At 41.6% G+C, this 17753-nt stretch overlaps 1 protein-coding gene across 4 annotated transcripts in view; it reads left to right on the forward strand.

Annotated features, from left to right (window-relative positions):
* Nucleotides 1-441: 441 nt before the first annotated feature.
* The window catches only part of LOC135260964 (lethal(3)malignant brain tumor-like protein 4), a 60812-nt gene continuing 43500 nt past the window's right edge, over nucleotides 442-17753 (forward strand). For 2 of the 4 annotated variants that reach the window (XM_064346731.1, XM_064346734.1), the window contains exons 1-13: nucleotides 442-555; nucleotides 6318-6388; nucleotides 6942-7017; nucleotides 7666-7720; nucleotides 7834-7925; nucleotides 9119-9223; nucleotides 9665-9800; nucleotides 10306-10397; nucleotides 10622-10776; nucleotides 11468-11544; nucleotides 14555-14640; nucleotides 14750-14860; nucleotides 17164-17278. In XM_064346731.1, coding sequence (XP_064202801.1) covers nucleotides 6946-7017; nucleotides 7666-7720; nucleotides 7834-7925; nucleotides 9119-9223; nucleotides 9665-9800; nucleotides 10306-10397; nucleotides 10622-10776; nucleotides 11468-11544; nucleotides 14555-14640; nucleotides 14750-14860; nucleotides 17164-17278 — 1096 coding nt within the window. In that variant the 5' untranslated portion in view covers nucleotides 442-555; nucleotides 6318-6388; nucleotides 6942-6945. Of the gene's footprint in view, nucleotides 556-6317; nucleotides 6489-6941; nucleotides 7018-7665; nucleotides 7721-7833; nucleotides 7926-9118; nucleotides 9224-9664; nucleotides 9801-10305; nucleotides 10398-10621; nucleotides 10777-11467; nucleotides 11545-14554; nucleotides 14641-14749; nucleotides 14861-17163; nucleotides 17279-17753 lie in introns of all 4 variants that reach the window. The other 2 variants (XM_064346732.1, XM_064346733.1) reach the window with 2 other exon arrangements.

Genomic DNA, 17753 nt, shown 5'->3' on the forward strand with positions numbered 1-17753 from the left:
TTGTTGATAGCTGTGGTGCTTGTACTATATTAATACATTAATCCATGATATCCCAGATGACTCAACTCATAAAGAACCTGTAGTCACATTTACAGTATGGACCCTATAGTCACAGTTTGGGCATTGGCTATGTCACTAGCCCGTGGTGACCAGGAATCTGCTGCTGTTAGCTTTGTAACACTACCAGTATAATTTTGGCAGCTTTGAAAGAAGATGAGGAATGCATGATACAGCATAAAAGTGTTTTTAGGCAACGTAATCTGTATTGCAATAATCATATAACTGTACACCTTACAACTCAACAACATAACGTCGTTATTTAGCTACGAGATTAAGTCCATACTGTATGTCATTATTCTTATTGTGAGTGCGATGAGATACCCTTTTCCCGTGTACCCAGGCTGATATGTACCTGCGCTCCGGGTCTTAACCTAGGTTACACTGAGCCTCGCCCCCGTAAGAGGGCCGTGACGGCGCATGCGCAGAGAAGCCACGCTAAAGGAGCCCTATATTTTCACTGTCAGAGCATTGAGGGGCGAGTCGACTACCGTGTGGGTAAGAATTTAATAACAATACATACCGCTGTAGGTTAGGACGACTTTGTTTATCAGTGGCTAAATTCCATTAAAGCAGGTTCTGACACAGTTCGAATAATATTCTCAGCAAGGACCCCTTTCCCTTCAAATCCGGTCTGAGATGTCAGCGATGTTTTCTTTGGCGCTTAACCTATATTTCGGTCCTTTTCGGTTCTGATCCATTAAAATGTGCCCACAAGCAGATTGATAACACCGTTGTGTTTGTGTGGTTTCGGTTAGAACACGTTCACAGCTTCGTGCACAACATGTCTGGCAGTGCTTTCGAGAGCAGCCTAAGTGAAACTATTATTTTCTCTTCTCGGAAATGCTTCCTATCTGTTTTGTCGTTGTACGACAGTGGGATGCGTTTGCAACTCTTCCTGAAGTGTCAAAAGTATTTTCCGTCGTGCAGCAAGGTTGTCATCAAAGTTAGAGGGAATACGAATTTTAGGAATATAAAAATGTTATTATTTATTGTATTTATTGTTCAGGTCATGCTTCCCCACAATGGCGTTGTCGGCCAATTTCCTCTTGCAGATTTTATTCTAATTTAGTTTTTCGTTCTTGGTTTAAATACCTCCGCCATTTTTGTTTGCGACTGTCTTCAGTCACACCAAATCCCGTATTACCTAGGAGTTACATAAAATGTGCAAATTAAGCAGTCTACCACTACTTGTTGGCTGCTGCACGTGTGTGGCGTTTTGCTTTATTCTGAACAGTTAAATTCATATTCTCACAGAAGCAGGCCTACATTTATAACGAATTTCATTATTTGTTCTAATATTAGCTTGAGAATAATATGGATACTGCTACAAACCCCTGACATTTTTGTGGTTTTTCGTTTTACTTGAACTTAAAGCAGGTCCAGTATAGAAGATGCTAATGTCAGTGTGAATATAAGCTTTCCGTTTGCAGTGGGTTAAAGAATCATTGTGGAAGGCAGACCCTCAGACACAGATGGATGTCTTCATCCTAATGCACAGTTTTGTTTTCTGGTCTTGCAGTTATGGATAAATTTCTTGAACATCATATATGTTTATTTTCACTCAAAAGTATCCCAGAGCAATATGCTTTATTGTGATACATTGAATAAGGTCTGAGATAAGGGAACTGGATGTGCATGGTCTAGGCTATGCATGCACAAGCTATATAGTATCGATTGTACACAACTGCAAAAAAACAAAAACAGTTTCACCACATTATGAATTCTCTGTTTAATGTTGTGTTACCAGTTTACCACATTATTTATTCCCTTTTTAACATTATGGTCAGAGGCATTTCCACATAGCTCAGAGGCAGTTTTTGGTGATGCTATTTCAGACACAGAAACCAAATTATGTGGTCCATAGCGTGCATTTCCTGGAAATTCATCTGTTACTATTGATAACACAGCCACCTGAGACAAAGTTAAGGACAAATTCTGTTTTCATTCAACCCAGTGTGTTTTTTCTCATTTGAACACATATTGGCCTTGTGACTGAAAAGTTTTTAAAAATTATTTTTGGACAAATCACGGAGGTGGGACAAATCAACAGCCTATATAATTGTTATTTTTAAACGCATTCATGTTCAGCTCATTACCAGTTTAGAGGTGTTTTTTTGCTTAAAAAGCCTTGAGATTTGCATCTTAAGATGTGAATCTGGGCAGATTGCTGTTAAATGTTACATAACGTATAAAAAATGCCCTGTAGCCTAAATTTATTTCCACTCTGATATTCATGGGTACGCACAAACACACATGCATTCATGCACACAGGTGTTGAATAGCATGTCCTTTAATTAGAAATGCAAGCCTTTGTTTCACACTCAGAGTCACATTCACACTCATTTTATTTTTTTGCATTTTTATGCACTGTCATTGGAGAAACAGCTACCAGTGAGGTGGGGGGAACATTTTGGGTAATGTTGATTCCCTTCACTGGTAGATTTCTTTTTTTGAGTCCTTTGTAGTTTCTGGTGATTTATGTAGGAATGCTTTAGATTTTATTGCCTTGTACTGAAATAACTTTGGACCATACAAACAGGATTGTGTGTTCCACATCAGGATTATAGCATCTCCTTTTGAGCTCATAAAACTATTTGCTCATGACAGCCATAATTTGAAATGGAGTCAATTCAAATTTGGCTTGTTTTTAAGGTGTAGTAGACACCATCTACAAACCTCATTTGATACAAACTGATCCAGTGGTAAGTGAGGTTTCCTTGTTTGCATATTAACCCAAGTGCAGGCTCCATGTTTTTTCACCTATAAAGTAACCCTTATCACAATGCAACGACATGTGAATATAAGGTATGGAAAAGAACTCTGATGTTACAGATGCACAGCTATTCCAGAAATGTTTATACATAACCATTGTAATAGGCTAATATTTCGTGACAAAACCAACTGTTACACTGTGTGCAGTGTTGGGGGTTTTTTTGGATTGTTTTGTGTAACTTAAAGGAAAACAAGCAAGTTTTGCATTAGATTTGTGGTATGTCATTTTAATGATGCGATATGCATATGATGAAAGCTGCAGGATTTCAGTAAGGGGCAAAGCCTGATGACAGCTCTGATTGGTTAGTGTAGAATACTCCCTGTTTGTGAGAATTTCACTAAGTGTGTAAGCTAAATATGGCTTTGATTTTTTAGTGTAGAATTCTCTGTAATTGTGAGAATGATGCTAAGGGTTAAAGCTGAAGATGGCTGTAATTGTTTAGTGTTGAATTCTCCGTTTGTGAGAATGACACTTATGCCTGATTTAGTGTATACTTCGTTGTACGACCCTTTCGAAGCGTCGCATGACAAAAATGACTTTTTTTAGTGTCGCGCTCCTCTGGAACTTTGTTATGTCACAGAACTTCATACTTTATCGCAGTGTTGATTGGACTGCCAAATGGAATCTCGAAATTCCTTGTCATGGATATGTCATTATTTTCGGTTTATCTGAATAAGACAACCTTCTTTATTCTGTTTGCATCATTTTTTAAACAAAGGTAGATATTAAATGTATTCCTCCCCACTTTCTCTGTAATTTCACACCGCTGTGTTTTCACAGATGTAAACATAAGCAGTTGGGCGTCTCATTACATCAGACAGCAGAACCCTCTCTACAGCCCTTTCCCGAAGAATACATGCAAAACATCGTGCGACACTTTCATTTTTATAGGAAGTATAAAACAGGCTTAAGGGTGTAAGCTGAAGATGGCTTTGATTGGTTAGTGTTATCATTAATTGACTTTGTAATCTTAGGGTTGTGGCTAGGTAAGCTGTTTATCTTAGTCGACTTAGTTATTGCACCTGTACCTACTGAACTATTGCTTGTTTTATTTGCATAGACTGCTTTGTTGCTGTTTTTGTTGTGTTAATCAGATTAACCTACAGGGTCCAAGCTAAACTATGTGGTTGTTCCCTGCAGTTGGAACTGTACTTCCCTCTAGGATTTTCAACACACTTGTTCCTGGTTATGGTTATACACTTTGTTGTACGTCGCTCTGGATAAGAGCGTCTGCCAAATGCCTGTAATGTAATGTAATGTAATGAAATGTAGTGTAGAATTCTCCCTGATTGTGAAAATAACACCAAGGCCTTATTCTGATTGGTTTGTCTAGAATTCTCAGTTTGTGTCAATGACATAGATTTGTACTCAGTGATCCAAGCATTGTTTTACAGCCCTGTGGCGCGAAAAGCTGTGTTTAATATGCAGGTGTGGCGGCAGTGAGTTCATTAACCAAACCACACATTATTCAAACGGGTAAAAGGCCTGGCTGTCTGCTACAGTGAGATGCTTCCCAGTGTGATAATCCCTCAGGCCTTTTGAGGGCCTGTCTGACATCGTTGGTAGCTTCATCAACTCAAAACACGGATGAAGTGCATCGTTATGTTGTGTGTCACAGGCTGCATCTGTGAACACTTGACCTGTAAGGTTTACATAACCCACTGTATCAGAGGGCAGTGATTGTGATTCATTTCTCTGGGCGGGTGCAGCCTGGAACCATTCATTTTTTTGCATGTGTACTTCTGACTGGTTTGATATTATCATAATTATATTATATAACATTATTATAACAGACACATTTTATGTTCATTTTATAGGCTTAGTAGGGTATTTGTAGAATAGATTTAGGTTATGATACATCTGCTACTCTATAATATAATCTTGAGTGGCATTGAGTGGTATTTTTCAATGCTGTCCACTGGTGCTGTTGGATATTTACAACAGTGCTTGTAAGTGCATTGCTTAAAGAGGTGGTTCACTTTCTGAAGTTTTTTTATTTTATATTCATTCAGTTTTAGTGTGTTTTTGATTGGCCCAGCTGCCCACGCAGTGTTTCTGTGACATTAAAATTTAAATAGTAGTTTCTGACTAAAACTGGGTGAACATGATTTTCAAGTCCGATTTGGCAACAATTTGAGATCAGGCAGAGTCTGCGGTAGTCCAGGGTAGTCCAGGGTATTCCATGGTAGCCGAGCTGTATAGTTGCAGCTGTAATTGTTATGTGTGCGGGAGTGAAAGACTCACATCTCTCACATACGATTCCAGTCGGCAATGTCACGATTAAAACAAACGTTGGATTTTATCAGGGCTAGTCTTTGCATAATCCTGTGGTCTGCGCTCAAAATCGGAAAGGGAATTTTAAATAGACAGTGACAATTGAAAATTTGAGGAAGGAAGAGGGAGGAAAATACGGAAGTAAACACAAGATCCAACGTGTGCGGTGGCTGAGCTGAATAAACATGTTTTCAGGAGTACTAAAAATGAGGAGTGACTCATGGATTTGTGGCAGACTCATGAGTGCCTTTGTATTGTCAACTCTACAAGTTTTCCCATGCAAATCACAGCACAACCCCAATTGTTACAAGCTATAGCCTATGGGTCCCACATTTGTTTTGGTTTCAAAATATCCCAGAAAATATATGTTCTCGCAAGTGAAGGTGTACCATGAAAAATCACGTTCTCAGGAGAGAACTGTGTCCGTTTTTTCTCAGTCTTTATATTTGTGCTCCCCAAAGACAGATGTTATTATCTGTGGCAGAAAATCTGCAAATGTCAAGTGATAAATGTGCACTGCTCAATCGCTCACAATTGGGGAAAATGTGTGTGATGTGTCCCCAGCTTATTGTTACCTTATTGGCAACCGGACACTTTTATCATGGCAAGTATCAGGGCATTCAGAGTGATGGGATGACCAACACCTCAGGGACAGACTCCAGGAAACCCAGAGATGAGATGGCACCAGCAGTTCAGCAAGAAAATACACTTTAATTGGTCCCCTATTTCTGTTCCATTTCATTGAACAGAAGATGTGAATAATGCAGTTGTTTTCCATCAGGGTTTCCATATGAAAAATAGTTAAAAACATGACCTGGGGATGACCCTACTCTTTATTATTCTGGCATGCATAATTGAGCATCTATGCTAACTTTCTTTAAAAACTGGAAGTTAATGTAAGAAACTATCTGGGGAAGCTATAAGCTGGGTATTTTAAGCACATCCCAACTCAGTGGCCCTTTCCGAAGAAGATTTATAAATGTTTCATCCAACAACATGCTCTTCCTAAGCTTTATGTTTCCATAGAAAATCCCATGGTGTCTTTCTGTAATGGGTGCTTCTGAGCTTATCTCTGTCTCATCTCTATTCCCCGAGGGTGAAACCGTCCTGCTGTGTAAAGACTGCAGTTCTCTATGAGGGACAAGATTAAAATGTGATAATAAAATATAATTATAAAAAGAATGATTTTTTCCTCTATTTTTCTCCTCAGACTTGGACCGATCAGAGCAGAAGAAAAAGAATGTTTGTTCCTGTGGGGTCCAGCCATCCCTGGTAGAGAGGGTGAGGCTCTGGAAGCAATCAGCTGTCCGTTACCCATCACCGGGTCATTCATAACAACACACTAACGTGAAATTAGTCTCGACTTAACTGGCACTAGCAGGTACGGCAGAAACACAGCCTGGAGGCCTTTTGAAACTCATGCTGCCAAAGCTGAAGGGTCAGGATGTAGGGTCATTGGAACAGTGGTACAAATCTGCATTATCTAGGCTCAGGAGTCAGGACCCGCTGCCATTTGGGAACTCTGGGAAATATTTTACATGGTTTACTTGAATTTATGTTCCTCTTTCATCTGAAATGGACATTAAATTTGTGACCAGTCGGGGCTTCCAGGGGTTTGACAAAGTGAAAATTCAACAGTCTCTTTTATAAGAGTAACATCTTTTATATTATTTTCATTCACACACACACTGTTCTGAATAGATAGTTAAATGAAAGTTCTGGGGTGAAATATGGATACTTTTCAGAAAAAAACCCATAATATGAGCACAATTATGAGTAAACAAACAAATTTGTTTTGACAAAAATACGTTTGCTTCCTTTTTATCTGTTGCAGGGAGATGACGAAGGGAGGAGAGGCTAAGACGACGAGTCTGAATTCCAGAGGGACGTCGGATGAGTACCACCTCAGAGTACGTGCATCTGTGCGCAAAACGGGCCAAACTCACTTTCCTGCATTTACTGAGCGATAATGACCACAGGCATTTTCATTACATGCTGAATAAGCACAACCTCAGGAATTCTGTTCCCACAAGCCAACCCTTTAAGTGTCTTAGCTTTGTGGTTGTGTAGAGGGGGAAACTGAACATACATTTCTTTCAGGAGGTTGAAGGTTCACGTCCAGGGTGGGACACTGCTATTCTGTTTGATATAAAGTTCTATATTGTTTGTTGTTTTGAGCAAGGCGCAGTTCAGATAATGAGCTGCACCTTGGTTTAGATGAATACTCAGCAAATGTAATCTGTGCTCTTCGTAAGGATAAATTATGCAGGGAGAGGGTGGGAGAGAGGGACTTTTTTTAAAACCCCATTGTATTCATCCTCAGTTCAAAACAAAATTCCTTTTGCTTGCTTGTGCAGTCTTATAAAAAAAAAAAAAAGATAAACAGAAAACAAGTTAAGACAATGAAAGAGAGAGAGGGAGAGAGAGAGAGAGGGAGGGCGGAAGCGAGAGGCAAGCAAAGCAAGAGGGGAAGAGAGAGAGAGAAGGAGAGATTTAGTTTGTCCCATAGCCTTCTGGGCTCAGGGCAGATGCCCTAACCACTGCTGGTTCTTTTCCAGGAAAGACCAAGAGAGGAAGAAGCAAAGATGAAGAACAAAATGACCGGCTCTCAAGGTGAGTTGCTTTTCATACCCCTCCCGATCCTACCACCAGCTTAATGCTCACGCGCTGTAGTGCATGTAAAGCTGGCGTCCGCTGGTAACCCAACGCCTCTGTCCCCTGTAAAGGACCTGGAAATGTGAAGAAAAGGCTGTGGTCTTGGGGTCAGTACCTGGATGAAGAGATGGCAGTGGCTGCCCCCATCAGAGCATTCACAGAGGTAAGTCACTGCTCAGCTCTGATACGATGTGTCTGAAAGAAACTGGAAATCAATTGGTCAAAACCCGATTTAATGACTCCCAACATGCTGACTTGACATTTTCTCTTTTTCGATTAGCCTATTCTTAATTCCAGTTAGGTAAAAGAAAAAAAAAACCTTCTGTATAAAAGGCCTCACTTTACCGAGCAGGATCTCTGAAATTGAAATTGATTTCCCCATGCACATTCACATTCCTTTCTCAGCAGTTCCACTTTCCCAAATTCTTTTACAAGAGTTTGTTGAAGACAATTTCTAAAAAGGTGGTACAGCATAAGAAGTGATAGAGAATGTATATGTTACAGAATTACACCCCAGACTCATCAAATCATCAGGAGGTTTAGATGTTCATCATTTATTTTTTATTTGGTCCTCTGAGATGGTGTACTGGGGAACATTTCTCAGGTCACATGGGGCTCCGTAGAAGTCTGGGGAAAACCAGTTTTGACCAGTTTTTCTCCATATGGGTTGCGCATCATCTCTAATTCATCAGAAATGCAGAAGCAAATTTCCCTCATTTAGCACAAAAAGCAGTTTTTAACAGGTCCCAAAATTTTATTTTCCACTTCCAGCAAGAAGGTTCACACCTTGAAGCATTTGTTTGACAGTTCTTCCTATTTTCTAAGATCTGAGAGACATCATTTCTCTCTGGGGAGTCGTATTTATTTTACTGTGTCTCTGACCTAAGGGGATCCTGGAGAGGTTTTTAAATTCGAATTCAACCACGGCTATGAAAACCCCCTTAAGTCTGAGACACAGTAAAATAAATACGATCCACAGGGGGAAAAAAAGCTTATTTTCGCTGAATTTTGTGTGCTCTGTCATATACACCCTGGAGCCAAGAAGAGATGCTGTATGTCCTGTGCTGGGCCTATCTCTGTCCCTCTCGCCCTGAAACCTGTGATTCGTCCAGGAATCAGTCTGCCTGGCAAGCCCCCGGCTGAAAAAAAAAAAAAAAAAATTCCGTGACAAGATTTGATGAGACATCTGTTCCCTCAGAATCAGGAAAAAGTGGTTTCTATAGTTACCAGACCGCACACACAGACACAGCTGAGCAGCAGCAGTAGATGAACGTGCACGGCGTGCTACGCCGGCGCGTGGGTGACTCTGTGCGACCCGTTCGTGATGTCGAGACCCGCGTGTTTGTTCCCCCTCAGCTGCAGGTGGCCCCCCAGGGCCGGAACGGCTTCAAGGCCGGGATGCTGCTGGAGGGCATCGACCCCCTCCACCCCTCCAAGTTCTGCGTGCTGTCAGTGGTGGAGGTGAGCTCCTGTCCGTGGGGGAAAGTGAGAGGGCTGCAGCAGGGGTGGGCAGGGCCAGAACTGAAAACCCAGTGAAAGCAAGTCATTTTATATTCCGCACTAACCAATCAGAGCCATCTTCAGCTGAAGCTGCAAAGTGTCCTCCTCCGACTCAGCTTGTCTTGTGGGCCGCAGTATGAAAAGAAGCAGCTGGTCACATTGTGTGCTTCAGAGGAGAGAGCATTCTTGTCTACTCCCACACTGACTGTGGAGGTTGCATCATGAGCATGGCTGCATACAATTGGCCATTCCTAGACTGAGGAGAAAATTGAGGAGGTGGCTTTGAAAATGTGGAATTGCTAAGTATGGTGCCCTGAGGCACCAGCCAGGCTAATAAATTATGTACTGTGATTTAAAGCTGGCTTGCAAGCATGCCTTACATTTTAGCATTCTATCTCAAAGGTGATTGGCTACCGGTTGCGCCTCCATTTTGATGGCTACCCGGAGTGCTATGACTTCTGGGTAAATGCTGATTCTCCAGACATAAAGCCAGCTGGTTGGTGTGAAATGACTGGTCACAAGCTTCAGCCTCCCAAAGGTAAACTGTAGCCCAGAATACTGCAGGAGATCTGAATATCCTTCTAACGTTGCAGTAGTGTTCTTAAATGTTGCACAAACAACCTTAAATGCTGCAGTAACTTAAATGCCAAAATGTTGCAATAGCATACTTAAATATTGTAATAATGTTGCAATGACGTACTTAAATGCTGAAATCATTTTGCACTAATTGACTTAAATGGTGTAGTAATGTTGGATTTACATACTTGTGTGTTCTGATAATATTGCAATAGCATACTTTTTTTTAAAAGTGCAATAATGTTTCAGTAATGTGTTTAAATGCTGAAATAACTTTGCAATAACATACTTAAATGTTGTAATAATGCTGCAATAACATGCTGAAATGCTGATATAATGTTGCAGTAACATACTTAAATTGAAGATATACATAAGGCCTGGTTCTTCTAATGTTATTAAACCCTTTGAGACAAATTATTATTATATGTTCTGTGCTAATATGCTTCGTACTTTTTCTTGTATTTCAGGTCATAAAGCAAATGAGTTTAACTGGGCAAATTACCAAGAGGCCTGCAACACTCAAATTGCACCAAAGAATCTGTTTAAAAACCAAAACAAGGTACATGCACTGTGGGAATGTGGAATTAACAGTCCATTTATACAGCAATTCTGGGTACAAAAGCAGCACGCTAGCTGTAAATTGAACCCGCAACCTTGGAATTACTCACACTAGCCATTATACTGTAATGCTGCCCCTGGATGTTGGCTGAAGTGTACCGTATAGTAGTACCGTGTAGTGTTCTTATTTTTGCTGCTGCCTTATTTTGTCATGCTGTTCGTCAGCAGACTGTGACCAGCTCCAAATTTCAAGTGGGCATGAAGCTGGAGGCTGTCGACAGGAAGAACCCCTGTCTGGTCTGTGTGGCGTCTGTAGCCGACATCATAGACGATCGCTTCCTGGTTCACTTCGACAACTGGGACGACACGTACGACTACTGGTGAGAAGAGCAGGAAACTGCCCAGCCATTATGAAAAGGAGTAGATTAGTGCTCGACAGCCAGGGCAGTGTGCAGAAGGAATCATTACGCAGGTAACATATAGATATACTAACCGGAAGAATGAGGAAAGGGAGAGCACAGCAAACCGCACAGGCACATTTAATGTACAGGACTTCAGGAGGTTGTACTGGTGAGACTACGGGTGGGACTACCGGTGAGAGTAATAGAGTATATAATAGAACAACAGGTGAGCCTTTGGCTGGGCCCAGACTTTGGCTCCCATTTCATCTCACCATGCCCTTAGCCTTGTGTGACTTTGAAATGAGTTAATATTTTGTTTGTTTATGCCTTCCAGCCACTGATGTTAATGACGACAAGTTGTGTAAGAGAGGTGGAAAACGCGGCTCTAATTTCAATTTGAAAACTTTGTGGCGTCTCAGGCGGAGACTTGTGACAGACGTCTGTAACACATATTTATGAAAAGTTGTGTTTCTTTTGCTGAATGTTTTTGAAGAAGCTGATCTGATCTCTCCTACTTGCTTCTCGTGGCCTGTCGATATGGTCAGTTTGCTGGAACATGACCGTAGAGCCAGAGTGTTATCCTAGTCTAATGGACCGGCGTGTTTGCTGAACAGTGCTAATGGGAACAGCGCTAATGGGAACAGTGCTAATGGGAGCTGTTTTGTTTTAGGTGTGACGCCAGCAGCCCACACATCCACCCAGTGGGCTGGTGCCATGATCACGGACGACCCCTCACTGCACCTCAGGGTGAGCGTACTGCACTGTTCCTCTCTAAGACTGTGAACCTGACCTCTGACCTGCACTTGGCCTGTGACATACTGCATGACCTGCGCTTGACATCTGACCTCTTCAGTCTTGCCAATGCTCCTTATACTGCCTTGCCCAATGATCTCAGTTATGTTTCACAGCTGTGCCAATGAATAACATTACCCTTCATATATTAACTTTCAGTTTCCTTGTTGAATACGTTGAATGCATGCCAAAGATGAGGATGAATAAATTTCACTACTGTCATTAATGGTAGATTTTCACTTTGTTTTTTTCTGCAGGAAGTATGAAAGCAAACTACCAATTATTTGTAGATATAACTATGAATGACTACATGTTGCTACCTAATTTTAACCATGAAGAAATATTATCACTTATAATAGAATGGAAATTAGAATACATACATATTTGCATGACATCAGACTTGATCAATTGCCATATTTTGGATCAAATTCATTGTAGTTCATTATTTGAGCCAGCAGTAGGCAATTAATTGTATCTAGATGAGTAATCTTGTATAACAAGTTATTATATTTTATTGCTCATCTAGATGGCTAATTAAGGATCATTATTACTAACGATTATACACCATAGTAGCCCAGTATCCGTATATCATCCATCCAAACAATGCAGGATATTCTAACAGTTTGATCCTCCTGCATTCTTTGTTCTGTAGATGGATGGCTTGATAGCAAGCCACATGTCAAATGGTTTTGTATATATACAGAACTGTTCAAAGGTCAGACCTTTTTTCAGTGTCAGGCAGACACCTTAGCTGCCTTGAATATTTCTTTGTCGTGTGCATCTAAAATGGGTTAAAAAAAAGCTATTTTCTGATGAGATTATATGAAATAATTCAACTGCATAAGGAAGGTGAAAGTCAAAAGAAATTAAGTGAGAAAACATAGAAATGATAGAGATATAGAGAAAATGGGACTCCTAACAGCCCTGCAAGAACTTGTAGATTGTCAAAACTATCACCATCATAAAGACAATACTTAAGACAGTATTTTTGTTTGAGAGATGGGAAAAATTCAATTTCCACTTTTGCTTCGGATCTGAAGAAATCCACTGGTATTTCTGTCAATCCTACCACTATGAGAAGATAACTCAAAGCTGTGGGTCTTAAAGGATGTGTAGCTGTCAAAAAGCCATTACTGAGAAAAGGAAATAAACAAAAGAGATGAAAATTACCACTAGTACACCGAAACTGGACACCTGAGATGTGGAGTTTATGACCGATGAGTCTAAATTTGATATTTTCAGAACAGAAGGCAGTATCTATGCCACTGAAGAAATGATAGACTTGCTTAGCCATGTCTACAACCATCAGTCAAGCATGGTGGACGATCAGCGCTAACTCTCAAATGTGCCTTCGTCTTTGTAATGAGGGGTTTATGCACTACACCCCTACTGTAATATCCCTCTAGTTGTGGACAGACTGTTCTTGCTGACATAGTCTGACCACATCAGTTGAGCAGTCTTTGTGACTGAAGCTTCAGCCATCCATGCCCCAATATTCAACCCTCTTTCAAAGTCACTTAGATCTTTTCCTCTTGCCATCTTGATCCAAAATCAAGGTCAGCTGGCCTGCTCAGCATTTTTATGTATGCCACAGGGCATGATAGGCTGTTAATTGCTTAGTTGTATCATGCAGTACACCTGTATGGAAGCTTGGTTATGTTTCTCCATTCATTTATTCAGGTTTTTCATTTAATTTGTCACCTATCTGTTTGTATATATATATATATATATATATATATATATATATATATATATATACACACACACATATATACACATATATACACATACATACGTACATACATAACCTGACAGCAGACCATATCCAGATTGAGTTGTAGAGGCCAGCTTGAGTTCCACTTACTACAGAGGCATACCGGCAGTTAACCACATCAAGGGCAGAATGCTGTTGCTTCATCAAATTCTTGATTTATATGAAATCCAGGTCAGAACGATGAAAAGCCTCCCTCTCACATTTGCCTTCGATGCTGCTTAGACACGCAGTAAACACTCTCCAGAAGTGCATCCATCGGCTTTGTTTCCCTGGGGCAAGGCAGCTTTGAAGATCATTTTTCAGCATAATAGTAACATCAGGTAGCGTGTGGTAAGGGGGGGAGAGAAGGGAGGGGGAGGGTGTATGGCGCGTTGCATTCCCTCCACAATCGCAGGCATTCGGTCTGAAATGTTCGTAGCTCTCGGGTACAGGCGGAGTGGGGGGGGAGGGGGGGCGGCATGGAGCTGTGGTCCCCCGCAGGTGAACACGGCACGCCTCACAGACGTGTGAATGGTGCTCTGGAGCGCAGGAGACAGGCTCACCGCAGATAACAGCGCTTACAGAGAGCTCTCAGCAGAACCGCAACCCAAACTAGATTTGACAGACATAAGAACTGCCTGACAATAAAACTCAGGCTGTATCTCTTAATGAATTCCCCTGGGATGCACTGGTACTGGTCACGTGATTGTGGCCTACATTTTCTTCTGTGAAAAATGTATGATCCTGTGTTTCAACTGAACATGCAGGTATTGTGAACATTATCATATTATATCTCGAATTGTCTAAAATGCATTGATAATATTGTAATTCTTGTGTAGATTTCAGTGTAAAGAGCGTGCAGAGCACAGCGTGCGCTCTTAGCCGCCACTGTTTTATGCTGTAGAATACATGCAGAGGCAGAATTCATACGCCACAGGCCTTCGTCCTTCACCTATGGGAGGCGCTGCTGTTCTAGTGTTTACAGCCGTAGGGCATTCACTTACTTTTGAATGTCGCTTCAGCACTAATCTACATTAATGTCTGTTTGCGAGTGGAGAGTTTGGATCACTTCCCAGATCTGAGGCAAGCTGACCTGGTCATGACCCACAGCGAAGCAAAGCATTCGCTGGCACTCTCTATGCACCTGCATCGCACATGTTCATCGACTGTAGAACGAGTCCTTTAATTTTTCTCTCTTCATTTTTTTTTTAGGATATCCCAATCCGGAATGTTTCTCATGGGAGGAGTATCTAGAAGATACTGGCTGCTTGGCTGTGCCAAGCGAAGCTTTCTGCATGGTAAGCAGCACTACATATGTACAAAGCAGATCGGAATGGTCATGTAGCCCGTCTGAATGTACACTAGGTCCATGTTAAAAATTTGAATGCAGTTTAATGGGTTTTGCAGGGGGCGCCACACAGGTTACAGATGAACATGAAGCTAGAGGCTGTGGACAGAAGGAACCCCATGCTTATACGGGTGGCCACCATCATCGACTCTGAAGACTACAGGGTGAAGGTGAGTGGGAGCCTTAGAAAGAATGGCGCAAGCTAAGATGGAGGTGGGTGTTTTCAATGTCAGGAAAACATCCAGCAAAAAACACACTGAGGGTAGAGTGTTTGGTGATGTCAAAGATACTGGACACTTTCTGGAAAAAACAGGCTTTTTTCAAAAATAAATATCATATAAAAATATAATATTGCACAAAAATTACTTCTAAAGTTTCCTTATTTAAAAGGTTTCAATACTATTCGTTTCTATAGTAATTACTTTTGAACTACCCGCCTAGAGGGCTTGAACAGGAGCTGACTTCATCCACTTCAACACTAACAAATCAGATCACTTAATGAACAATGAGTGGAAACCCTTCATCACCTTTAGTACCTATCCCATCGGGTGGGGGCATAAGCAATTTCTTAATTGCGAGGACCCCTCTTTCTCGTGGTAAATGAGACGGGCAGTTTGTTCAGTATGAAGAGGCCCTTGAATGGACCAAAGGCACATGAGCAGTGTCTGATCAGCCAGCTGCTATGGTGTTCTCTCTCACCAAAGAACTGCACAGAAAACTAAAAATTAAAATGATAATTGCCAGGTATTTCCATGGTATTACACGGCTGTAGGAGAATATACTGTATTTAGGATCAGATGCCTACAACCAATAACATTACATTATGGTATTTAGCAAATGCTCTTATCCAGAATTACACAGATTACATTGCATACAGTGCATTTATACAACCAGTTCAGATTAGGAATCTTGATGAAGGTATAACTGTAGCCCCTCAGCTGAGAATCTAACCCACACCCTTTGAGCTGCAAGTCCTCCATCACGTGACCTACGGAGGGTAAACATGCAGGCACCCATGCAGAGATGGACACCAGAGATAGTGAACGATTGGTGTTCGCCTGGTAATGGGGAAACGCTGTATTTGAATGGGAGGAGAATGGAAGAATGGTATCCCTGTGCTGGTGGACTCTCCTGAAGCATATTGGAGGCCCAATGGTTCTATATACAGACCAAAAAGCCTTATATCCACTCTCAGCCATTTAGTGTGAGCAGACAGGCATGGATGAGTAGTGTGTGTGTGTGTGTGCGTGTGCGTGTGCGTGTGCGTGTGCGTGAAGTGATTTATGACCATCTCTCGGTCTGATTAATTTTCACTTATAGGATCAAGCAGTGATTGCTAACCCAGATCGGCTTTAATGGGGGGGTTAAGTCATTATTTTGATTGCAATGTCTTACCCCCAATGCAGCGGGCTAGCGTGCTAGCGTGCAGCGTCGGTCTTAATCAGCTCTGTGTGGGTTAAGAGGTGCCGGCGCTTCATGGAGGTGAGCACGGGATGAAGAGCAGCCATCTGTTCAGCCTGAATTAGAAATCCGCTATCCGTTACAATCAATTAAGGCCTTCTGACCGCCCGAGGGCCGCTGCTACCCGCTCTGGCGGAACGCTGATCCAGTCGATGCCGATCTGATTTTTTTCCCGTTTTGCCCTAATATTCAAACGAAACACCCAAATCAAGCTCGACAGCAGGAATGGCATTACAGGCCACGGGAGAACTCATTAGTGCAGGATCCTAAGGGTTATGAATCGAGTTCATTGGATCGAATTACACAGAGGAGAAAGAAATGGGATCACAGGGGTGCATTGGGTATTTCAGTAAAACACTGCTGATTTTCTTCGGGAAACGTCCAGCTGTATAAACGCATCATAAGACTTCTGCCACCAAGCGAGGCATTAATATTAATAACAGTTAAAATGGAAGTTACGGAAATATTCATATAGAAATGTTGTCCTCCCACCGGAAGCCAATGGTCATTAAATTTCAACAAATCCTTTTTATGCAAAGGGGGGATGTCAAATTCTTATGTTTTATGCATGCTTGTCTGATCCGGCCAATTATAAATCTTAATCGGGATTAATATTTAATGCTCGACATCCATGCGCACTTGTGGCAGAGATGCTGAAAGGTTATTGTAGTAGGATAAGTATGTGCAAATACATATGTACAGTATACATTTCAGTTTCAGCAAATGACTTCATGTGAAGAAACCAAACCCCAAAGTGAATATTTGTATGAATACTTTCCTGTCAGTATGGCACATGTATGACAAAGTGCTTTGTTTTGATTTGGGTTGCAGTATATTTTCATTTCAGATTCTGTACTGGTGTTCAGCTAATCTTTTCTTATGTGCTACAGTATACTTTAGGATGCTCTGGAATAGCGCTTCTCTTAAATAAGCACACGTTCATGTAATGTAATGTAATGTAATGTAAGTGAGACTGAATTTGTTAATCGGCTGTATTCCGCCACCCACGCAGGTCCACTTCGACGGCTGGCATCACAAGTTTGATTTCTGGGTGGATTCGGACCACTCGGACCTGCACCCCGCAGGGTGGTGCGCCCAGACGGGCCACCCGCTGGAGCCGCCCCTGCGTAAGTCCCCACACGGAGCCCCGCCAGAGCGCCGAAATAACAAACCGAAAGGCAGCGTTCCCACGCTGGTTTTGTTTTTCTCACGGGTCTGTCTTAGCTGTGCAGGGGGCTCTCTAACGCAGCCATGTGTGGCTGTCTAAAGGTCAGAAAGGGAATTCTCAACTGCTGAATTGTACAGTGGCCTTCAAATGGAGAAATACAGAGAAATATAAAATGAATGTCATTTTCCACCTCACAGCAATGAGATAACACAGGTTTTTTTCCCTCTGGTGCTGCATCTTTGCAGTTTCAGCAAACAATGATTGTGTCTCAGTTCTCATTCTGCAAAGAATGACCCCTGACTTGTGGTCAGATTGGGTAAAAGGTCAGGAGAAAATGTCCTCTTAATTGGGCTCAGTCTAAACATGTAAAGGTAAAAGTGACCTTACTGACCCGCCTAATGAAAATCAATGAATAAGTGCCAAGTGCTGTCATT

This window comes from Anguilla rostrata, chromosome 8 (genome assembly GCF_018555375.3).
Source record: "Anguilla rostrata isolate EN2019 chromosome 8, ASM1855537v3, whole genome shotgun sequence".
NCBI classification, from domain to species: domain Eukaryota; kingdom Metazoa; phylum Chordata; class Actinopteri; order Anguilliformes; family Anguillidae; genus Anguilla; species Anguilla rostrata.